At 45.2% G+C, this 25,897-nt stretch overlaps 1 protein-coding gene across 1 annotated transcript in view; it reads right to left on the bottom strand.

Annotated features, from left to right (window-relative positions):
* LOC138492335 (sodium-dependent serotonin transporter-like) overlaps positions 1 to 18,705 on the bottom strand; it is an 821,649-nt gene extending 802,944 nt beyond the window's left edge. The window contains exon 1 of the mRNA XM_069619389.1: positions 18,441 to 18,705. Coding sequence (XP_069475490.1) covers positions 18,441 to 18,669 — 229 coding nt within the window. The 5' untranslated portion in view covers positions 18,670 to 18,705. The remainder of the gene's footprint in view (positions 1 to 18,440) is intronic.
* Between the last annotated feature and the right edge of the window lie 7,192 nt (positions 18,706 to 25,897).

Raw genomic sequence — 25,897 nt, 5'->3', positions numbered from 1 at the left:
TCTAAATAGCGAAGGGGAACTGCACACCCCTCTCCTGGTCACCAAGGAACTGGCAAAAGCACATAGAAAAGTAATGCGATAGAGATGGAATGCTGCCTCCTCCTTTCGTAGAGACCCCTCATCACCCTAGTAGCATGTCCACCTGTAGGGTGGGCGAGCGTGAGGGCTTAGAAAGGGATTCCCCAGAACTGGCAGGAACGCGCTCCCCCCCTCTGTCCCCGCCTCCCTGTCCCCTCTCTGTCTCTATTCCACTGCCTCTCGTCTAATCATACGTGATGACCACTCAGGGTCTATGTGCTCCTTCCGTGGGCTGGAGGCAAGCAGAGCAGGCTTCTCCTGGCAGACCCACTCCCCTCTCCCCGGGCTGCCCTGCCTGAGACATGCATCGGAGTGCGCACACCGAATCATGTCGACTCGTGCTAACGGATGTTCTTCCACACCTTCTGAAGCTTGAACCAATTCGGGACGGACTCCCCTCACAGGGGCCCGGGGAGCTGCTAGAGGCCAGTCCCGTGGAGCCTCGTATTTGCGCGCCACATCCGGTTAGCGTCTAGAGACAGCGGGGCATAAGGCTAATAATGGCATAGGTAGGGCTGGGGGGCAAAGTGTACTCGCCATGTCCGACCGATGACAAGCTGCATTCAAAGCAGCTGCGCGCGGCCGTGTCATTTCAGTTCTTCATGATATATTCCGAGTATGATGTGCTGTGTCAGTGTGTATCTTTTCCTAGCGCATTCTCCCTGTCCACCTTTCGCCTCGCAAGTTGCTTTTTAATGGACTCGCTCAATTTCCCCAGTACATCCCAAATAACCTAAGCAAGGCAAAAGCAACATCCGAAAAGCACACCACACAAAAAGCGCAACATGCGTCTCATACATGTTGAATATAGTGCTCACTTGCTCCAAACATGCCTCACAGCGCTGTACAGTGCTAGTCAATAAACCACAGAATTTTGAAGGGTCACGCGCAAACAGTGGCGTCGCTAGTCGGGGCCTGTGCTCCCCCCCCCTCTGAAATCCCCCCTTGTCCCTCCCCTACCTAAGGCAATCAGTGACCGCGTTCGCTGTTTGTGGTGTTATTTGTGACACTCAAAAATGTAAATGTCTGCATATCACACGGCATATACTCTCTTTTTCCTCAAAGGTAGCAGTAATCTTGGCATGCATTATGGCATTGGTATGAACATGAGCACGAGCCACTTCTCCTGTCCGTCTTCTGCAACTTTTGTCTTTGGCCCGCTCTGTACCCCTCCTAAATTCGATTCCTGGCCACGCCACTGCGCGAAAAGCAGACTTGGGTGTGGGTGATGGGGGTGCAATGGCACCATGGACCTGATTTACTAAAGCAGTTTTAATTGGGAAAGTCCCATTGAAACGCGCTTTTTAAAGCAGGCCCCGTGTATGTTACACGTCTATCGTGGAGTCCTCTCTGAGCATACCCCTGAATTACAGACGGGTATACACGCGTGGAAGGAGATACAAGCTGCAATAAAGAGAATGCTTAACACAATTTAAAAAAAGAATTACGATCAATCCGATATGGCGGTAGTAATAATAATAATAAGTACAGGGGCACACTGTGTTTAAATAGCGCCCCGTGGCCGCAAGCAGGCTCTTCCCAGGGTTCTCTTTTCTGACTGAGGAAATGGCCTCGGATTCATCCCCTCGCCAAGTCATTACTTTTCAATGGAACTTTGACAAGAAATTCAAGTGAATTGATCCAGTCAAGGTTGAGGGCAGCTCGTTCACACAATTAAGCCAATCCGCTTCTTTCCTGGAAGTTAATGCATGGTTTGAATGTCTATTTGATTCTTGAATCTTTTTATGTAAGTAGTTGTTATACATCTGCACACTGCAAAATGTGACGATGTATCTATCTATCTATCTATCTATCTATCTATCTATCTATCTATCTATCTATCTATCCACCTATCCACCTATCCATCTAGCTATCTATCCATGTATCCATTTAGCCATATCTGTATATCTATCTATCTATCTATCTATCTATCTATCTATCTATCTATCTATCTATCTATCTATCTATCTATCTACATATCTATCTATATATATAGCCATATCTATCTATCTATCTATCTATCTATCTATCTATCTATCTATCTATCTATCTATCTATCTATCTATCTACATATCTATCTATATATTTAGCTCTATCTATCTATCTATCTATCTATCTATCTATCTATGTAGCCCTCTGCACCTATCTATCTATCTATCTATCTATCTATCTATGTAGCCCTCTGAACCATCAAAAGAATTAAAAGAAAGGAGGAGAAAAGCAGAGGAAGTATTTAGAAGCATAGGTATATCTATATAACAGGGTGTAATTTTTTTGGGGTTGTTATAAAAATGAAAAAGAAGAGTAAAGTGATATATGAAAAAGAATACAAAGATAAAAATGTCTGATAAAAGAATTGCAAGCATTATTGTTGTCGTTGTCCCCTTGTTGTAAATCTTCTGGGGATAATGTCAGTAAAAAGTACCAAAACTCGTTTTTTTCTATTAGAAAAATAACTTCCTTACATTCCAGCTTGGAGAGGGTCACCCCGCGGACCTGGAAGGGAAAGAAGGTAAGAGGATACCGCGCCACACTCTCCAATGCTAACACAGACAGGGATCCTGGAGAACCACTCCCTGATGAAGGAGAATTCTGCCGAAAGAAACCCCACTCTGCCCTGCTCTTCCCCAACAAAAAGTCATGGAAGGGCAGGGGGCAATCTGTGGGGTGCATTTACAGGCCCTAACAGAAATCCTTCACCTAAAAACCACATCTAAACATTGTCACCAGAAACTGCTGTGTTGTGTTCTCCCTGGCACATGGGTGGCAAGCATGTGAACACTGCATCCTGGAAAACGGCCCTACAATTCTTGTTCCTTTCATCTGAACCACAAGAAGTTATGCACTGCATTGAAGAAATGGCCCTGCGTTTGCTGTATTTGGTCTGTCATCTGAATGTTTGCTTCTCTTTCATCAGGATACCAAGAAGTTATGCACTGCATTGGAAATGGCCCTGCGTTTGTTGCATTTCATCTGCATCACAAAAGGTTATGTACTACATCAAGAAAACAGCCTTTTTCGACTGTTAATTCATATGAGGGGCAAGGATTTCATCAAAATGCAACTTGACGCAGCTTTGTTTTCCCTTTCATGTAAACTGCAGTGCTCAAAACATTGCTAATGAAATATGGCTTGGCTTTTACTTTTCATTTCATGTCACATCAAAGAAAAGGTGCCGTACCCCTCCATGTCTATGGATCAACTACAAATTCAAAACCATTCAAGAAGGTTTAAATCACAAGAATCTTCTGACTTACAGAACCACATTTACAAACATTGAATGAAATACGGCTGTAAAAGAGGAAGAAGGAAAATGTCTGTTAAAAGCCACTGTGAAAAGGGTAGCTTTGCTTGCACAGAATTGTCAGTGAATATGTTGGGGCTGGGGGCTGACAAATCCATGTATATTATATTTTTCCCCCACAAGAATTCAATCAACTTGGCAGAGGCTCAGAATACTAGTAAAACCAGTTTTTGGGCTCAATTGAAAGCCTGGCCTCCCCTGGAAATCACACTTATAAGTGAACTATGCCGCAACGTCATAAGAGGTGGCTGATGGTGTGATAATTACCTGTTCTTCTAGACTAGCAGACAGTCCTAGCAGAAAGACAAAGAATGCAAGTGTGGCTAGTGCTTGACCAAGAAGTGCAAGTTCCTTTTTGCACCCACTCCAGGGACAAACTGACAAACTTAAAAGGGACAATAAAAGTCTTTTGTTGTAAGCTGAGCCAGGGAGAGAAAGTTTGCTGTGGTTGGTGTGACACCAACCGCCCATATGTGACAGATCATCCTGATTGACATTAAAGAAGTTATGCATTTTAGGCTTTTTTCCCAGCACTGAGAATAAGATTTTTCGTTTTAAGCTATTTTTCCATGAAATTTCCAGGCGGACGTTAAGAGGCTAAGTACATTTTCCTAGCACTTTGTGAACTGAAATGGCCAGTCCAGACTTGTTTCTGGCTGATTTTAAAATGGGACAAATATGACCATCGGTGGGCAGATGGAGATGTGCATTGTGAGTATGCTTGATCCTTTGCAGAGTGATAACTATTATGCCTTTCATGAAAAGGACAAAAAGGTGCCAAGGGGCCATGCTACCTCGCACAGAGTTGGCGATTGGACTGTCTATTCCCTGTGGCCCCTGAAACTGCCTATCTACTTCTTATGGTGGTGACTAGTGGCCAAAAGAACAAAGAACTGTGATAAATGCCAAACAGACTGATGATGCTCTCTCCTCTTGAACCAATGATACTCCTATCCCAGGGTAGGAGTAATTCTAGGGTACTTCCCCCGGATTGTAAAATAAATGGTGTCATTTCAACAGATACACACACAAGAATCCGGGGAGACAGAGGATGGAGAGGAGGCAGCTGCTCCCATCCAAGAGAGTGCAAAGACCAGACCCCATGCCTAGCTGTCCGGAGAGTCCTGAGATCCAGCTTGGCTGTCCAGAATCCCATCCAGGAGAGCACAGATACCAGACCCCTGGCCTAGCTGTTCAGAGAGTCCTGAGATCCAGTCTGGCTGTCCAGAATCCAATCCAGGAGAGTACAGAGACCAGACCCCTTGCCTGGCTGTACCGAGGGTCCTGAGATCCCACTGACTTTCTGGAATCCCACACCAAGGCTTACTTTGTAAGTAGAAAACATCTCCAGTCCCACATTGCATCCCCCTCTCTTTGTAACATCAATCCCATAGGAAATCCCATTAAAATCCCATTGAAAGTCACAAATTGCCAGTATCATTGTTTCACCTTTCCATAGAAGAGTCTGTATTAGCCTGTGTATGTTAGCACATTCCTTTGATAAGTCTTTCAGTTGTCTGTATAAGCCTCCTTAGTCTCATTTTAAAGTAAATCAATTGATTCCTCTAAAAGGAAATTCATGGTGCGAGCTGGTTAAAATTTGAAATTAACCCCCTTGTGTCCAGTGTCTTTCTTTAATAACTATAGTCTTTAAAATATAGTCAATAGAATTGGTCATTGTCACTGAAAACTGAATTTGCCCGTGTCTTGTGTGCCTTACCCCACGAATTCCAATTAGCATCTGTTCCATTGAAAAACCCAAACCGTAGTCCCATTGAGGGCAATCCCCTTCTGTTAGAATCGTACCTGTTATGTACCTCTGTCCTTGTCCATGAAACCGATTTTCGATTTTGACAGCTAAGCCCTTTCCTTAGCTGCCTCTCATCTCAAATTCTGTGTAAAAAAACAAAATTCCATTGCCGTGTGTCTTTTTCTTTTGCATTTGTTTTCTTCCCCAAAAACAATTTTGCTACCTTGTTTCCAAGTTGACCTGTTGTGCTGATTAGTAGTGAATAAGCGTTCCTATCTCCTTAAGTGTAGCAACACAAAAATCCTTTCTAGCTGTCTCATCTCGGTTGTGAGTTGCTGTGCGAGTAATCAAGCACATCCGATTCTGCCGTTTTGCTCTAAAAATGGATTTTCTTTTCCGACTTCCCATTTTGGGGTGGAGGGCTGTATTCTAAATTCGATTTTTCTGTCTTTATCCTTACTCCTTGTCACTGCCTCCCATTCAAAGGGAATTAAGTTAGCTGATGTTTGGGTGTGAGGGTTGCAGGGGGAGTGCTTCACCTTATTGTTGACAGTTGCTTTAAACCGTTTTTCCTATTTTGTTATTGAAGATCAATGTGAACTGTGTAAGATTTTGAACCCATTGTTTCTGTAGGAAGCGATGCAGTTGTGTTGCCACAACACTGGTGGCTGTTGTAAAATTGTATTTTCAATATTTTCCTTATAAATTAATAAATATCTTATTGATACACACCGTCCTGGTTTCTAGTTCATTGTGACACGTGTTGTTTGTAAAAGGTGGGTGCGAGACGGGTTGGGGTCCACTCAAAACTAATCTGTGGTTTCGTAAAGATAAAAAGCGTTTTTATTGTGTGCCACGTTCATTGTCAGGGGAAGGAGTCCGTGGCTGGAGTGTGCCGTGTTATAAAACCGTGACAGGGGGGTTCTGAATGTAACTGAATGTCTGGGTTTTTGGTGCTGGGTAGAGAAGTGCTTTTTATAAATGAAACAAAGTGTAGTTCCTAGTTGAAAAATTCACACTCTCTCCGGCATAAGTGCTTGCTTACGTAGTGGGACATAGGGAGAAGACATGAGGGGGCCCAGTGACTGCCACCCACTTATGGGAGATTCAGTCATGCATATTAGCACCCCACCTCACTCCACCTTTCATGGCGGGTCCCTCCAATGAAAGACCACATGGTGCGGCACACCCTGGTGTAGTGATGGATGCCAAGAAAAAACAACAGGGTCAATTAGGCTTGAAAAGCCGGGAATGCAACTGCCTTCCCAAACCGTAGAAACATACTGGTACACAAAAGACGGTTCTCTGGGGAAACAAAGGTCTGCTTGCACAAAACCACAAAAAATAGCGGCAATGCTCCAAAAACAGAGAGCGAGCACACTAAGTTCTAGATAGCAATTATCAGCCATGCAACTTGATTCTGAGCAGTTTCTGGCATATCACTCTGTAACATTGCAAATTGAGGAATACTTATGCCCCTCTTGCAATGTTCTTTGTGTCTCCTCTCCAGGATCCCAAGCAGCCTGCTTTTTCTGCCCTATTGAGAGGCCAGCGGGAAGACATTATTGATTAATATATGATGTTTTTTCGTGTCCTGAAGATGGTCTAAAACCACTAGTGAATCATCGAATCCGGTGGACCAGACCTGTTGTGGCCCCACCACAACACCATACGATATCCCCAAAACCAGCAAGGGGTACTGCCACAACTAAAAAAGAACCCATACAGCACGGGTTCTATCTTTAGCAAACCCCATGTCCAGTGGGGCTTGTATGTTTTTAAGAATAATTTGAAAATTCAGATTCACGTAGTTTTACATTCTCAGTGACTGGGCAACCATCAACTTGCAAAAAGTGTCGAGCCACCAAGGTAAATAAAAATTGTCATAAATCCTGATGTCTCCAGCCCACACATGCCATCCAAAGTCGTTTGGTTCTTGACTACGAGATCTAATCCCCCTCTCGTACTCACCCACATTACCGTTGGTTGCCCCCCTCCGTTTTTAGGCTGCTGGTTATAGAATTGAATGTGGTGTACAGACAACCACATGCAGAGAGCTAGGGTTGGTCTCTCTTTCTATCCCTCTTAGATAGGGACAACTCTTTAATCACTACTATCACTTCTTGTTGCCTTCACCTGCAAGCAGACATTTGTTTCCCAGAGAACCGTCCGCAGTGATGGATGCACCTTTTTCTCTATGATGATGCAATGCATACTGTGCTACAATGTCACTACCATGAGACCGTTGCACACTGCACAAATCATTTGATAACCCTGTGCAAGGTGCCAGTTTTGTCACTATTAGTGTAAACGGGCGCGCAAATCAAGGTATTGCTCCGCTTACCCAAATTCCTGACAAGTTGCTCCAGCTGTGGAGAGTAGTTCCATAAATGTTTCTAAATAGCGAAGGGGAACTGCACACCCCTCTCCTGGTCACCAAGGAACTGGCAAAAGCACATAGAAAAGTAATGCGATAGAGATGGAATGCTGCCTCCTCCTTTCGTCGAGACCCCTCATCACCCTAGTAGTATGTCCACCTGTAGGGTGGGCGAGCGTGAGGGCTTAGAAAGGGATTCCCCAGAACTGGCAGGAACGCGTTCCCCCCACTTCCCCCCCTCCCTGTCCCCTCTCTGTCTCTATTCCACTGCCTCTCGTCTAATCATACGTGATGACCACTCAGGGCCTATGTGCTCCTTCCGTGGGCTGGAGGCAAGCAGAGCAGGCTTCTCCTGGCAGACCCACTCCCCTCTCCCCGGGCTGCCCTGCCTGAGACATGCATCGGAGTGCGCACACCGAATCATGTCGACTCGTGCTAACGGATGTTCTTCCACACCTTCTGAAGCTTGAACCAATTCGGGACGGACTCCCCTCACAGGGGCCCGGGGAGCTGCTAGAGGCCAGTCCCGTGGAGCAAGGGTGGACTGGCCTATAGGGAACTCTGGAGATTTCCCGGTGGGCCTCTGCACCCTGGGCCTCTTTTCTGTGATATTTGCAAATTTTCTCATAGGAAAAGCATTGGGCTTGCTGAAAATTAGTCATATGGGGCCACTTTGAAGTTTATTTCCAGGGCCTCTTTTGGTCCCCAGTAATTGTTTCCAAGGCCTTTTTTAGCTCCCAGTCCAGCCCTGCCGTGGAGCCTCGTATTTGCGCGCCACATCCGGTTAGCGTCTAGAGACAGGGGAGCATAAGGCCAATAATGGCATAGGTAGGGCTGGGGGGCAAAGTGTACTCGCCATGTCCGACCGATGACAAGCTGCATTCAAAGCAGCTGCGCGCGGCCGTGTCATTTCAATTCTTCATGATATATTCCGAGTATGATGTGCTGTGTCAGTGTGTATCTTTTCCTAGCGCATTCTCCCTGTCCACCTTTCGCCTCGCAAGTTGCTTTTTAATGGACTCGCTCCATTTTCCCAGTACATCCCAAATAACCTAAGCAAGGCAAAAGCAACATCCGAAAAGCACGCCACACAAAAAGCGCAACATACGTCTCATACATGTTGAATATAGTGCTCAGTTGCTCCAAACACGATAAACGCACATAATTTTGAAGGGTCACGCGCAAACATTGGCGTCCCTACCCTACCCAAGGCAATCAGTGAACGTGTTCTCTGTGGTGTTATTTGTGCACTCACTAATGTACATGTCTGCATATCACACGGCAAATACTCTCCTTTTGCCTCAAAGATAGCAGTAATCTTGGCATGCATTCTGGCATTGGTATGAACATGCGCACGAGCCACTTCTCCTGCCCGTCTTCCGCAACTTTTGTCTTTGGCCCGCTCTGTACCCCTCCTAAATTCGATTCCTGGCGACGCCACTTCGTGCAAAGCCGGACTGCAAGCAGACTTGGGTGTGGGTGATGGGGGTGCAATGGCACGATGGACCTGATTTACTAAAGCAGTTTTCATTGGGAAAGTCCCACTGAAACGCGCTTTTTTAAAGCAGGCCCCGTGTATGTTACACGTCTATCGTGGAGTCCTCTCTGAGCATACCCCTGAATTACAGACGGGTATACACGTATGGAAGGAGATACAAGCTGCAATAAAGAGAATGCTTAACACAATTTAAAAAAAAAATTACGATCAATCCGATATGGCGGTAGTAATAATAATAATAAGTACAGGTACACACTGTGTTTAAATAGCGCCCCGTGGCCGCAACCAGGCGCTTCCTAGGGTTCTGCCCTCGGATTCATCCCCTCGCCAAGTCATTACTTTTCAATGGAACTTTGACAAGAAATTCAAGTGAATTGATCCAGTCAAGGTTGAGGGCAGCTCGTTCACACAATTAAGCCAATCCTCTTCTTTCCTGGAAGTTAATGCCTGGTTTAATGTGACAATGTATCTATCTATCTATCCATCTATCTATCTATCTATCTATCTATCTATCTACATATCTATCTATATATATAGCCATATCTATCTATCTATCTATCTATCTATCTATCTATCTATCTATCTATCTATCTATCTATCTATCTATCTACATATCTATCTATATATAGCCATATCTATCTATCTATCTATCTATCTATCTATCTATCTATCTATCTATCTATCTATCTATCTATCCATTTAGCCATATCTATCTATCTATCTATCTATCTATCTATCTATCTATCTATCTATCTATCTATCTATCTATCTATGTAGCCCTCTGCACCTATCTATCTATCTATCTATCTATCTATCCATCTATCTATGTAGCCCTCTTTATCTATCTATCTATCTATCTATCTATCTATCTATCTATCTATATATCTATCTATCCACCTATCCCTCTGCCTATCTGTCTATTTAGCCCTATCTATCTATCTATCTATCTATCTATCTATCTATCTATCTATCTATCTATCTATCTATCTATCTGCCTGTCTGTCTATGTATCTATCCACATTGGTCTATCTATCTATCTATCTATCTATCTATCTATCTATCTATTCACCTATCCATCTAGCTATCTATCCATCTAACCATTTAGCCATATCTATCTATCTATCTATCTATCTATCTATCTACCTATCTATCTATCTATCTATCTATCTATCTATGTAGCCCTCTGCACCTATCTTTCTATCTATCTATCTATCTATCTATCTATCTATCTATCTATCTATCTATCTATCTATCTATCTATCTATCTATCTATCTATGTATCTATCCACACCGATCTATCTATCTATCTATCTATCTATCTATCTATCTATCTATGCATCTCTATCTATCTATCTATCTACCTATCTATCTCTTCACCTATTCATCTAGCTATCTATCCATCTATCCATTTAGCCATATCTATCTATCTATCTATCTATCTATCTATCTATCTATGTAGCCCTCTGCACCTATCTATCTATCTATCTATCTATCTATCTATCTATCTATCTATCTATCTATCTATCTATCTATCTATATCTACCCACCTATCCCTCTGCCTATCTGTCTATTTAGCCCTATCTATCTATCTATCTATCTATCTATCTATCTATCTATCTATCTATCTATCTATCTATCTATCTATGTAGCCATCTGCACCTAGTTATCTATCTATCTATCTATCTATGTAGCCCTCTGTACCTATCTATCTATCTATCTATCTATCTATCTATCTATCTATCTATCTATCTATCAATCCATATATCTATCCACCTATCCATCTGTCTATCTGTCTATTTAGCCCTATCTATCTATCTATCTATCTATCTATCTATCTATCTATCTATCTATCTATCTATCTATCTATCTACCATCTGTCTATCTAGCTCAGTGGTCTTCAATCTTTTTTGGCCTGGGCCCCCCCTGAGTAAAGTTTGGGCAGGCCGGGCCCCCCCAAAAGTGCCAGATGGACAGTATGTAGAAATCGCTATGAACTTTTGTGTGCCGTCACCGCACCCTACTCCCAGTACAGACCCTGGGCTCTCCCCACCCTACTCCCACCACTATCCCAGTGCTGCCGCCCATCCTGCTCCCACCACAGTCCCATAACACAAGCATAGACACATCCATACAGATTTAAATAAAAAATAAATCGCCATAAACATACCTTGCTAAAATGCCCCGCTCCAGGTTGCTCTGCCCGTATGTGCGAGGAGGCGCAGGACCACCCCCTCGCACATACATACATGCAGTGCCCTGGGCAGCATTTCCAATGAGCTATGCAAGGCTGGTGAAGCAAAACACCCCCAGCGTTGCATGGCTCAGTGATCATGTGCGGCTGGGGAAATGAACTGTCAAAGCAAATAGTGTTTCCCTTTGACAGTTCAGCCAACCCAGGAGCACTCCCTCAGCTGGAAAAAGTAGCTGAGGGAGTGTTCAGTGTTTCACTGGGCTGGCTCCTCGGCTCCTCTATAATGGGTGAGGTGGCCAGTGGGTGGACGCCCCCTCACCCATTATGGATTAGCCGGCAGGCTTGGACTGGCCTATAGGGCAATAGGGCGATGACCGTACCAAAAATGCAAAATGCTAGTGTAGGCCAGTCAAAATGGGCCACTTTTTTGACCAATGTGGGCCAGTTTGAGGAGTTACTTCACTATGCAGATAGTAGTTTTGACCATTGTTGCTGAATAAATATTCTTTAAATATCAAAATGTGCTTACATTTGAACAAAAAATAACCCCTTGTATACTATTCAAACAGTCTGTGACAAAAGGACTGAATATCCATTTGCAACTGCTGGCAATTTTTTCATTGGTGCCTAAGACCATTTTATGGTCCAGTCTGACCATGTGAGCTGCCCCTTCCCATTTCCTCCAATCTAAAAAAAATAAAAAAAATGTTAACATTTCATGCTGGGCTCTGGCACCCTCCCTGGGATGCTGCCGCGCCCCCTCACCCCACAGTTTGAAGACCTCTGATCTAGCTCTATCTATCTATCTATCTATCTATCTATCTATCTACATATCTATCTATCCATCAATCTATCTATCTATGCATCTATCTGTCTATCTATCTATGTAGCCCTCTGTACCTATCTATCTATCAATCCATATATCTATCCATCTATCTATCTATCTATCTATCTATCTATCTATCTATCTATCTATCTATCTATCTATCTGTCTGTCTGTCTGTCTGTCTGTCTGTCTATCTATCTATCTATCTATCTATCTATCTATCTATCTATCTATCTATCTATCTATCCACCTATCTATCTATCTATCTATCTATCTATCTATCTATCTATCTATCTATCTATCTATCTATCTATCCATCTATCCATCTATCCACCTATCCATCTATCCACCTATCTATCTTTCTATCTATCTATCATCTATCTATCCATCTCGTCGATCTATCTATCCATCTATCCATCTATCCATCTATCCACCATGCCTTTACCCGGGAAACTCTATGTTTTGCGTGGCTTGAAGCTGCAGCCAAATTGGAGTTATACGTATAGAAGCAGATGACGTGGGTCTCATCACACGGCGCAATCTATCTATCCATCTCGTCGATCTATCTAAATGAGTAGGTTAGTGGCACACAATTACGCATTGTGGGTGCATTAAAGATAACCTTTGATGCAAATAGAAGTTACAATATTTACATGTATTCTTTTTCCACTGATGTTTTAATGTAGCCGGATTCGTTCTGCAGGACATGCATTGATATAGTTTTCTTGCAGAAACCCTCGCGGCTAAAGTGGCACAAGTGGCACCATGCCTTTACCCGGGAAACTGTATGTTTTGCGTGGCTTGAAGCTGCAGCCAAATGGGAGTTATACGTATAGAAGCAGATGACGTAGGTCTCATCACGCGGCGCAATCTATACAAACAGATTGTTATTACAGTTCAAACGGTGTCTCAAGTTTGGCTTTTTTCAAGGTGAAGTGATGTGGGCCAAAGCAAACGGAGAGCTTAATGTGGATGCGTGTGCAGTGTGGGTCAAGTTTACATCTATTCTTTACAGGGGCGGATGTTCTCTCCTTGTCTTCTCTTCCGTCTTTTTAAGCCTTGATTCATCCCCTAATACCTTCTCTCTTCCGGTCTCTAATTGAGTCCTTTGACGCTCCCCATTTTCAAGAACTAGCGGTATCCCGCGTCTTGCTGTGCTATGTTAGTGCTCGCATTCGCGCATGAGTTAGCAGGTGCTCGCGACCGCATTCCTCTCTTCACTCACTCCAGGATTCTATATCACTCTCTCCTTTCTGCTGTATGTTCCTGATCTCCCCGTAGCCCTAACGCCCTGCGTTTCTCTTTTTCTTTTCTCTCAATACATAATGACCGATTCCCACTGCCTCCCCATGGCTGGCTATCTAGACACAACTGGTACCCCGTCACACTGCTTCTACTGGCCCTCCAATCTAGCCAGGGCTAGCTCCTGCTCCTTACATCTCCATGCACCTATCTCCTGCTACTTGCCACTGAACCACCCCTGTCCCAGCACCCTTCCCAGACTGTCAACATTCATAGTCTCGGGAGGATAGCTTAGGGGCAACGCGCTCGCCTTGGAAGCGAGATGACCTAGAAACCTCTCGGTATTAAGCGCCTTATAAATAACCAATTATGAATATTATACAAAGCATTCAAATTTGCATCAAGGTTCCATCTCCCTTCCTTGAAGGGGTTATCTACAATACCCCCCGGAAATGTACTCTCCCGGCATAAACTTCTCACTGGTACAGGGCATTTGAATTTCAATTTATTTAGAGAACACAGAGAGGACAATTTCAATCAGAAATCACTCACAACAACACATTAACAGTTGGCAGAGACATTCCCACAAAGGGTGCCTATAAAATAGCATAAAGAAGCGAACAGGTGGTGTTTGAGACAGGTTATGAGGGTATAAAACAAGTAGGACATATGCCAAGTACTAAAACAAACAGAAAAAAATAAATATTAGAAAACAGGTGACTTACAAAGGTAACATTAGCCTAACGTGACAAGTGCTCCAAACTAAAGAGAAGTACTATTTAAATATACAAAATTACATCATTATGCGCCACTGATGGCAGTGGTGTGGTCAGGAAGGGAGGATGGGGAGAGGGCAGTGGTGGGGTCGGGAAGGGAGGATGGGGAGAGGGCAGTGGTGGGGTCATGAAGGGAGGATGGAGAGAGGGCAGTGGTGGGGTCGGGAAGGGAGGATGGGAGAGGGCAGTGGTGGGGTCAGGAAGGGAGGATGGGGAGAGGGCAGTGGTGGGGTCAGGAAGGGAGGATGGGAGAGGGCAGTGGTGGGGTCGGGAAGGGAGGATGGGGAGAGGGCAGTGGTGGGGTCAGGAAGGGAGGATGGGGAGAGGGCAGTGGTGGGGTCAGGAAGGGAGGATGGGAGAGGGCAGTGGTGGGGTCTGGAAGGGAGGATGGGGAGAGGGCAGTGGTGGGGTCAGGAAGGGAGGATGGGGAGAGGGCAGTGGTAGGGTCGGGAAGGGAGGATGGGAGAGGGCAGTGGTGGGGTCAGGAAGGGAGGATGGGGAGAGGGCAGTGGTGGGGTCAGGAAGGGAGGATGGGGCGAGGGCAGTGGTGGGGTCGGGAAGGGAGGATGGGAGAGGGCAGTGGTGGGGTCAAGAAGGGAGGATGGGGAGAGGGCAGTGGTGGGGTCAGGAAGGGAGGATGGGGAGAGGGCAGTGGTGGGGTCAGGGAGGGAGGATGGGGAGAGGGCAGTGGTGGGGTCAGGAAGGGAGGATGGGGAGAGGGCTGTGGGAGCTCCTTCTTTAGCAGCTAAGGGTAGTTTAAGCCGAGCTCTGAAGTGATCCACAGCTGCGCTGGTATTGATTGCTCGGGGCAGTGTGTTGCAGAGGAGTGGGGCGAGTAGGGAGAAAGAGCGGAAGCAAGCGTAGGCATAGGGACTGTATGGGTTGGTGAGGTTGAGTGCAGAGGACGATCGGAGGTAACAAGATGGTGAGCTTACTGAGACACAATTGGACAGGTACTGAGGAGCAAGGCCATTGAGAGCTTTCTAGACTAGGAGAAGGAACTTGAAAAGAGAGCAGTTGCGCAAGGTCAGCCCGCTAGCATGTTGTTGATAGGTAGAAGTTGGGGAGGATCTGGTAGGTAGCAGAGAGGGCGGGTAGCACAGTTGAGGACTCTGTGTAGTGGGAGGAGGAAGGAGTAGAGAGGAAGGCCAAGGGGTAGACTTGAGCAATAGTCACATTTGCTGAGCAGGAGAGGGGGGATTAGAGTTTTGTAGAGTGGTTCGTAAGAAAATATTTAATGTTCCCAATGTTGAAGGGGTTAATATGAGCAGCAGAGGCAGTGGTAGTGATGAACTGTTGCAGTCGTAGGTTGCTCTCAAAGAAGACCCCAAGATTGCAAGCCTGGGGTGAGGGAGCAAGAAGTTCAGGCAGTAAGGAGATAGGAGAAGGGAGGGGAAGGATGGCATTGGGAGCTAGGAGAAAGGATGAGAATTGAAGAGAGTTTGGAATGGTGAGCATTGGAGAGAAAGTTAAAGGCATGAGTGCAATCTCGGTGGAGTGTTTACTTACGGAAGTCAGGTTTAAGTGGCTCTCCAAGGTCATTATCCTCAAGGTACTTAGGGATCTGGTGGAAGAGCACCCGCTCGAGGACTTTTGAATAATGGCGAAGGAGAGAACCTAGGAGTTCGTTTGTTGGAACATTAGCGTCAGCAGAGGGTTTGTTCAATAAGGCCGTAGGAACACATTGTTCCTCAATGTATGACCTACCACAAGGTTCATAGTGACATTTTCGAATGTCACATTTTCGAAATGCCATTTTTTTGACACCAAAATGGCGGCAAAATGTTTTGGGGAGTTTTTTTAAAAAAAACAAAATTTAATGGGGGTTCTGCCCCCAAACCCCTGTTTTTTTTATAGACACTTTTTCTTTTACTCACGAAACAAAAATAAAACATATAAAATAAAAAAAAACATTCAGATTATTATTTTTTTTGACAAAATGGCATTTCAAAAATATGTTATCGACAATTTAACTGGACACCCTACCACACACTTGCCATCATCAGCTTCATTATCCTTTGACACCTTCTTTAGATGGCATCTGCTTGCTTGGATGCCCCGACTGCTCATTACTGCTATAGACCTGCTTCTTGGTGAAAAACCATGTCCTCCATCCGTATAAGCACTAATCTGCAACGCATGGGGCGCAGTTCACAGGGGATTCCGTGGGCCAGTGGCAAACGGTCTTAGCCACAGTTTGGGCCTGAGCCTGCACACAATTAGCCTGACCAGATGTGTTCACAAAGAATCCCAATGCGAAGATTGCGGACTCGGCACCTGTTGCAGTTTGCAGCCGCCACAGCACCCTGATTAACAACGGAGTAGCAAACACCAGGGGAAGTTTTGGTGAATTGCCATTGTCTAGCTCCATGTATAGGTTTGTCTTTCACTAGCATTGCCTCTCAATAGCCAGTCCTACAGCCAGAGTCTGTTTGCACAGTCCCATTGGGGGTAAAGGGGTGCGTGTCCCCCGTTCGTTCATTCATTGGCGTATAGGTAAACATCTGCGCGTGTATTTAACATGTGTGCATTGGTCTCAGTCTGCACAGCGTAAACCGTGCTTTCTGTGAACAATGGCAGTTGCAGTCACACATATCTTTGTGACTTGGGCCTCTGATGTATGTCTCAAGTAATGCGGTAAATTGATGCACAACAGGCAGACATACAGACATACGTGTAGCTGTTTGTTTTGGGGAACTGTTAAGCTTCAGGTAAACACTAACGCAAGTTTTCAGGTCTTTAAACCCCCCCCTCCCCCCCACCTGTTTACTAGCAATCGCACGTATTGCTTCCCGATTTCAAATTCAAGGATGCTTCAAAGCACTTTATTTCTCAGCCGTAAAAACAAGAGAAAACTCTGCAGGGAAATACAAACGTCCCCAATTAATTGATTATTTATTCATTTATTTTTACATTTGTATACCGCACAGGCATCCCTTGGGCATCGCAGCGCTGTTACTTGTAAGGTGCTTAGTAACATATCATAAAGGCAATACTGTACATGATCCATTACACATAATTCAATGTAAGATTACTGAATCCGAATTTAATGTGTCAATTATTACACATGAAATCGCTGTTTGCAGGACAGATTATTTTCAAATTCATGAAGGTACACCATATATAAACGTGCAGTTTGTTAAATAGCATGCAATGGCCGCAGTTAGACTCTGCCTAATCGCTATCAATGTGGACGATAATGGAAGACACAGGGAAATTAAGCGATTTGCCCAAGATCACACATGCTGGTTAGATTGTGAACTCGGGATTAAATGCGATCCTCCTCATTGCACAGCTGACCACTTCATCCGGTCTCTTTCCTTACATGCATGTTCCATGCCTTAAACGTAAAACGTGGTCAGTATTGTTTTGATATGGCTAATGTATGTCGGCGTGTCTAAACACGTTCACCCAATCACTCAAACATGGTTTGCATCGATCGCCATCATTATTCTGCCATTGCTAGATGAATGCATCAGTAATAGATTTATGTATGATGAAAAAGTTTCACGAATTTTGAAAAAAGGAAGGAGAAAAAGCCAATTTAAAGGGAAGAAAGTGAGCAAGTAATGTATAGGGTTGGTGACCGGGAAAGAGGAAAAGTAGAGAAAGGGAAAATATGAGAGTTCAGAGGAGAGGAACGATTCACGCGAAAGGGCTAGTGTCAGAGAAGAAGTGGAACGCCGGAGTGAAATACAAAAGAAATTAAAAAGAAGAGGACAGAAAATAAAAAGAAGGCATGGGAGGTTCGGGATATCAGAAAAAGAAGAGGAAACATTGTTAAACATTTTTTTTTTTTAAAAGGCCCTTCTTTCAAGTTCGTCATTGCCTCTTTTAACCCCCATCTATGTAGCAGAAACACAGGCAAAGTAATGCAAGGACTCTATACTACACACACGTATGAACACGTAATCCCCTTTTCCTACAGTATCAGCTCGAAATGTTAAAAGGAAACACTCATCCAATATCTTGGCACTCTGTGGCTATATTGGCCTGCTTCCTGTTGAGGTCAGCAGCTATTCAGGCTTTCAGAATAGATCCACATGCACGCCAGTGAAGGTTGGAAACACGCCCCGCAAGTGTCAGGTGGATAGCTTAGCTGTAACCTGCTCGCTTCGGCAACAACAGGACACGGGCAACACAGGTTCGATTCCCGTGTCTGCGTTTAGCCACCTCTGGGTAATAATCGCAATATAAATAATCGATCATATCAAAGAGGTTGAGAAAATAGGCCGCTTCAGAAGAACACTCTAGAAAATAACTGATAATCGTCCCACCGAGCTATGGTAGCCAGTTCGTGTTGCAATATATGAAAGTAATCAAGCCCGTTTATGTGGAGCTCACAGCATGTTTTCTTGCAATGCTCTACATGAGAAGAATATGACGTGTGACGCTTACCGCCGCCGTTCTGATAGCAGATGTACGGGAACCTCCAGACATTGCCCAGGTCAACGGCGAATCCAATGACGGACAGTAGGAAGTCCATCTTTTTGCTCCACTTGTCCCTGGTGTCTGTTTGGGGGATCAAGGGAAGTTGGGGGGTGGTGGTGGTGGTACAGTTGGGGCTCACCGGAGTGCCCGGTTTGGGGAGCCCATCTGCCATAACTGGGGAAGTCTCCTCCGGCATTCTGGCTTTCTTGGAAACCCTGCTGCACTCCAGCTGGAAAAGTTGAAGAAGAGACAGGCTTCCCTGTTGCTGGTGACAGGCAGAAGGGGGAGGGTCACCTGGAGCGGGCTTCCCTCCTCCTCCAGCTCGCAGCAGCAGCTGGGAGGGACCCAGCAATTGATCAAAGGCAGGGAGAAGGGAAAGCCCCCCCCCCACCCCAGCAGCTCTTCTGTTAACGCACGCATCGGAACTGCCGACATTAGCAAACGTATGCGTTTTAGCATTGAGTGTCTCTGCCTTTGGTTATTTCAACCCTGAAGGCCAGAATGAAACGGCAGGGAGGCAGCGTCGCTTCCAGCCAGGTGTAAGGAACACGTATGCAAAGGAAGACATGTTCTCTTTCTGGACTCGACTTAATGCTTAAACATGAGTTGCTTTGAGTGTGCCTGAGTCCATGCAAGCTATGGACCATGCGTTGCTTAGAATCACTTTATCAAATGTCTTCCGTGTAAACATATAGTTCTTTTATGTATTAGAGTCATATCATACAAGCATGTATTTCATAAGTATTTAATCATATAACCATGTATTTGTCACAGCATTTTAAACAATCTATTAGCCGACTCTCGTCATTCATTTGGCATTGGTCCTGCACAACACTCAAGCACTCTCATTTTAGTGTCATGACATAGGATTATTATATGATATTATATGATAAGGCATTTATAACGTGCCTATACACAAGTGTTTAAAGGCGCGAAGAGGCAAGGGAGGGGGAAACAGAGGGAAAACAGAGACAACGATCCCACTAGGCCCGGTGACATTGAGATCGCGCAAGTGCAGGGGAGGGTGGATGGGGCAGTGCTGTACATAGGATAACAGTAAAATAAATAAAGACAATAAATAAAAGTGCAGCCAGCTGGTGGCAAGTGCAAGGGTAAGTGCAGACATCAGGTGTCAAGTGCTAGTGGGGACTGTAGGGATACTGAAACAGTCCCTGAGTGCAAGGGTTGCCAGGGGGGGCAGTGCAGGTGTGCAACTGGCGGGTAGGGGACCTGCGTCCGAGATCAGAAGGTGGCCAGGTAACCAGTGTAGTTCCAGAATCAGCCAGGAGCTCAGCAGGGGAGAGGAGAGAAAGCAGAAGCAAAGAGGAATGTGCTTCCGGAACCGGAGATGGTTCTCCTCAAGTTTCAGAGAGGCAGGGAGGCTGTTCCAGAGGGAGGCCCCAGCCGAAGAAAGAGATCTACCACCAACTCGCTGCTTGGAGAAGCGACTAACCCCGAGGGAGTAGGAGGCGGATGAGCGAAGAGCCCGAGAAGGCAGATATTTAGGCAGAGAGAGTTGAAGGTATGGAGGTTGCAGGCCTCAGAAGGCCTTGTGGACAATGCAGATGGTTTTGAACATAATCCTCACCGCCACTGGGAGCCAATGCAGAGATTTCAGTCCTGGATAGATATGATACCTGGACTTGAGGCCAAGGACAAGTCTCGCAGTACTGTTTTGTATGAGTTGCAGAGGGTGGAGAGTAGAGGCAGGCAGACTTAGAAAGAGGCTGTTGCAGTAGACCAGCCTGGAGAGAACCAGAGCGTTGGAGACAGTGAGCTTCTGAGGGAAGGCGAGGAAAGGAAGAGTATCTCTGAGGAGGTGCAGCTGGTAGTGTGACTTTTTAGAGACGTCAGAGATGTGAGGATAGAAGGAAAGTGTGGAGTTGAAGATAACCCTGAGGTTTTTAGCGAGGCCGGCCAGAGAGTGACAGGAAAGGAGGGACAGGTGTGCCGATGAGGAGAATCTCTGTCTTACTGGCATTGAGGCAGTGATCATTGGCGGCACACCACTCCTGGATGGCGGACAGACAGTCAAAGACAGTCAGAGATGAGAGAAGGGAGCCTGAAAATGAGCTGAGTGTCATCCGCATAGCACTCAAAGTTGGGGTAGAGAGCAGCAATGCGGTGGGCAAGAAGTGCCAGGTATTAGTTGAACAGCCAGGGAGAGAGGTTAGACCCCTGGGGAACACCACATGTAGAGATAGAGATAGAGGAGAGAGAGGACCCGAGTTGGAACTGGGGGGGGTCGATCGGAGAGGAAGGAGGTCAGCCAAGCCAGGGCCAGATCAGTGATACCCAGGTTATCATGGAGCCGGTTGAGCAGGATGGCATGGTTGACTGTGTCAAAGGCAGAAGAGAGAATAAGTAAGATGAGGACACAGGGGGTGTTGGAATCAAGGTTGGAGAGCAGGTCTTCACAGATGTTCAGGAGAGTAGTTTCCATGCTTCTGGTAGCTCTGAAGCTAGACTGATGGTCATGGAGACAACCAACAGATTCAGAGTGAAGGTTCAGCTCGGAGATGGCCAGCTTTTCCAGGAGTCTGCCCAGGAAAGGAGTGATGGAGATGACATGGGAAGATCCTGCTAATCCATAATTAAACGCTAAATTAATCTATGTGTAATACTTGTTTTTTACTCAACTTTAGCATTTTCAATATAGCAACATACAGGTGGGGTCACAAAGTACTGCATTCACATTGGTTCTGAAAAACAACACATGTTCACTTTGCATTGATGACACAATCAAAATAGGTGCTCCTGGGCTCCTTCTCCTCCACTACCACTCTCTCTACATGTGGTCTTCCCCAAGGCTCTGTACTCTCACCTTTGCTTTTCAACATCTACCTTGCACCTCTTGCTCACCCAATCTCTGCCTTCTCTCCTCATTTCCAGTGCCACACAGATGATACACAGCTCTTCTACAAGCTCCCTTCTTCCTCTTTTCCTTCCTTCTCTTTCATCCCTGACTGCCTGCTATCCAGTCTTGGTGCACCTCCAATGATCTCTGTCTTAATGCCAGTAAGACTGACATTCTTCCTATCACAACACCTGCTCCCCGTTTCCCTCCTGCATTCTGGCTGCCCTCTATGGGCACACCGCCCTCTCCTTCCACTGAGGCCAGAAACCCTGGGGTCATCTTCGACTCCTTTCTCTCCTTTACTCCTCAGATCTTGGACCTTGCCAAGAAGGCCCACTTTTAACTTCACCTTCCCCCTGAAGCTCAACGTCTCTAGAGCTCTGGTCCTTTCCAGGCTGCATTACTGTAACAGCCTCTTCCTCAACCTGCCTCATTCTTCACTCCGTCCTCTTCAACTAACCCAGAATAGGGCTGCAAGACTTATCCTTGACCTCAAGCCCTAGGGCCATATCTCTCCAGCTCTAAAATCTCTCCACTGGCTCCCAGTTGTTGCAAGGATCAAATTCAAGATTCTTTGCATCATCCACAAGGCTGTCTGGGGCCTGGGACCACTCTACCTGCAGCTCACTCTTACTAAATACTCTCCTTCCATATCCCTTCGATCTTCCTTCTCCAACTCTCTGCTCATCAAACGTTTCTCCAAATAGAGGTCTGGGGGTAGATCTTTCTCCTCAGCTGACTCCCACCTATGGAACAGTCTCCCTCTCTCTCTCCATCTTGAACTGGACCATCTCAAGTTCTGCAAACAACTCAAGACCTGTCACAATATATATTCTGCAGCCCAAGCCAGTCAGGGATCTCTTCCCCTTCAAGGAGTGTGGCGCACAATAAAACTGCTTTTTATTTTTAAAATCAGAATCTTTGTTTAAGGAGGCCTCCAACTCGTCTCGCACCCAACCGCCACACGCACCCCGAGTCACAATAGACCAGGAACCAAGCTGGTGTGTTATTAATAAATATTTATTAATTTGTGATTTATTGGAAAAATTGAATGAACAGTTCGATAACCACCAAGGTGTGGTAACAGTGAGGCCAGCAATGAATGGGACAATTCTTTTCTTGCACCAGGTAAAATGGATTTTCACTTTATCAGGACAACTGCTATGGGGTAGCACACAAAGGTTCTTCTGGCAGCTTAGACTAGAAACAGATGGGGCTTCAGCACAGACTAGCTAGCACACCATAGGAAACTTGATTTTAGTACATGCAACCAGTGAAAAAAATAAAAAGTTATGCAATTGTAAATCTGTTATATAATTCTAGTAGGGATAGGGGATAGACTAGGAAAAACAGTTTTAAACAGGTGAACTGAAATTTCCAAGAAAACAAAAATGCAAATGACACTCGTTTTTCTAAGACTGGGAATGACAGGGAAAGCAATTCGAAATCCATTCTCCAAATATAGTACGGGAAGAAGGATAGAGTAGGAAAATCGATTTTTGAAAGGTTAAGCGACATTTTCAGAAGAAAACGAAAATGCAAATCACGTTTGTTTTAGTTGAGGTTGCAGATGACAGGCACGCTTTAATCAACATGGAACTTACATAGGAAAAACGGTTTTCAGTAAAAATGACAGAGACACTGTAAAGACTGGAGGGGGGTATCTGTACTTCTGCTCTCTATGGCAGAGTCGAAGCACAGAGAACCCCAGCCAAGATTCTCTAATTGGTCAAACATGGCGAGCAATCAAGGCTTAGCTCTCAGGAGGTGATGCAGGCTGGTTCTCAAGTACAGTGTAGTCCCCAAGCACACACAAAGGAATGTCCACACACTATGTGAGTGAAAACACATTTCTTTATATAAATAAGATTCAGAGTTATATACACAATCACAATAACACACTTTGTACTCTGGCAATACTATAATTGCAAATATATACAGATCTACGTGGTACCACTCTTACTATCGATTCCCTTGAAATGCGTCCACGGCTAACAACCCTAAATAGCATACGAATCGGATCATAAGATGAATCAATGAAAGACCATAGAAAGAAAGCAAGTTAAATCAAGCAATGGCAGAACAGTCTATCCCACTACTATGAGACAGTTTTGTGCGAGGACCCCTCCACCTGGGAAATCGATAAATAAAGCACATTTGACAAGCCCAGTCCAATTATGCTCAATATAGTCTTGATTCCTTTCTAAAAGGTTCCACAACCCCAAAGTACCTGGTTTCGTAGAGTTCTTTGATGAGTCATCGACGGGCCCTTCTTGAGTGCACTCCCTTTAAGGCAGGAGCCACGGGTCATTGAGATTCGGTGAAGAAAAAGGTGAACACTGTCGTTGAGGTAGTAGCTTTGGTTCTTGCGGTGCTCGTTGACGATCGGTCGAAAACGTCCTGACAGGTGAGGCGTGCGGTGCACCTTGACAATGATAGTTTGTTGCCGCAAAGAATTAAGGAAGAACTTTGGCCCAGCAGGGCGTCGGGTCGTCAGCATCTTTGTGATCTTCGGGTGGCGGGAAACCAACCGGCAGATTCTCCTCGATCATCGTGGCCTTGACTTTCTCCAGCGGGACAAAGCGGTCATCGATGCTGAGCAAGGGAGTCCTTGTTTCTAAGGTTCTTAGGCAAAGGAGCGTTGCGGCTCCGCTCGACGAGGTTCGTTGTCGACGGTGATGGACTTCAATGTCCGGGCGCTTCGCTTCATGATTCCGCGGCAGTCCCCTTCTCCGGTTGGAAGCCTTTCGAGAACTGACTTTCAGGGATCCTTGGTGAAGGTTAGCTGGTGCATGATGATCCCTCGTAGCTCGGGAAGAGGTCTCCTAGCCAGGTCCTCTCTTGGATCAGTTCCATGACAGTCATGCAGCTTTCAGCTTAGTGAAAGACAGCAGCAGAAATTCTTCTTCTTTCAGTGGGCTTCAAGGTTAAGCATCAAGTATCAACTTCAGCTTCTGAACGATTTCCATCAGTGAGAGCTCCCCAGATATACTGTTTAATCTCTCATTCACTCTGCTGGCTGTGGGATGTTTTTACCCATGCATCCAAGCCCTACCATAAAACTGTGCAGTACTGGCATGGAAAACATCATGATGGCCAGAACTCCCCAGAGAGTGCACAGGGAAAACATGAAGAATAGGCTGCCACCCATTTTTGCCTATGTTGTGAGCACAGGAGGGCACTGCCTAAAACCACCATTGGGCTACACACACAGTAGCCTGAAACCATTGGGAATGGCAATGCTGATTGCCAAAAAGCAACACAGAACTGTGGGGAATTCATTTTCTTAATCCCAAAAATGGTTGCATTACCAGTACTCACCACTATCAGAAAGCCGGCATTTTAAACCACCAGACTTTTGTGTAAAACTGAACAAATGAAACAAAACCAGACCAAGGAAAGACTTGCTAAGAGGTGGATACAATGTAAAACTATATCCTGAAATGACTTGAAGGAAGTAATTATTTAATGTACAGGTAAAAATTGTCAGTTTGATTTGAATGTAGAAAACTGGGAACAAAAAATGACATTTAGCTGAAACCTGGCTTAATGAAACTGAATTCTGCCTGACAACTACCCCCGACAGGAGTTGAAACTGGATCAACAGCCACACTTCCCAGGCCTAGCTGCATCCTGCTGCCCCTTGCCAAAAGGAGTTGACACCTCTCTGATTAGATTAGGGGTGGAGCACCTGGGAACTGGAAGGGACCGAACAATGCAACTTCCTTGACTCAGGCAAATGTTATATTGGGGGCGCCGTAAAATAGCTTCCTCTTGGGAGAAACTGGGGGGCAGCTGTGCCTCTGTGAACAAGCTGGCTTGGGGGAAGTGGATAAACCAGTTATTCCACCATGTGATGTGGGAAGCCACACCCCTTTTTGACCAGGGCATAATTTAAAAAAAGATGGATAATTCATAGTACGGACTTGTCAGAATTATATAAGTAATACCATTATTCTTGTGATTTTTCGGTGCACATTTTAAGAGGCGTTAGGACCCGGTGGTGTATTCTGGGGGGTTGCTAGCGGAAAATAGGGTCTTACTCCAAATGTGTGCATGTTAAAAATCTGACACTTCATCAATTAATGTCCATACTCCTTGAGCACATGTGTGTAATTTTGGGTAAATGTCCGATATTGCAAAACCAGTTAAAAAGCGCAAAATGTTGTCATTTTTTAATGCAAGCCCCCAGGAAGATCAGAGGCGGACAAGCATGGACCATAAGTAATATATAATGTGTACATGTAATTTCAACAAATTATGTATTTGGGAAAGATGTATTTGAATCAAATATGGATTTGTGGGCAAACTGACCAGGGGAGGATCCTCTGACCCATAAACAGACCTCATCATGATGACAATCCATTTCCTTCCCCCAATCATGGGAGAGGGGAGAATTGGGCCAATGACAAGTAGAGAGGGGCAGGCTTAGCTAGGCCCACGCACACACCCACTTTCCAAAACACATAAAAAGAGACTGCTGGGACAGGTAGGGACATTCAATTCCATTTGCTGCGGAGCATGCTGACCGACGACTTCACATCCAGAGATCCAGACTTCAAATCCA

This window comes from Ambystoma mexicanum, chromosome 10 (assembly GCF_040938575.1).
Source record: "Ambystoma mexicanum isolate Mex_15411 chromosome 10, UKY_AmexF1_1, whole genome shotgun sequence".
In the NCBI taxonomy this organism is placed as follows: domain Eukaryota; kingdom Metazoa; phylum Chordata; class Amphibia; order Caudata; family Ambystomatidae; genus Ambystoma; species Ambystoma mexicanum.
The sequence above is the reverse complement of the archived record's forward strand: the minus strand, read 5'-3'. Positions and strand labels throughout refer to the sequence as shown.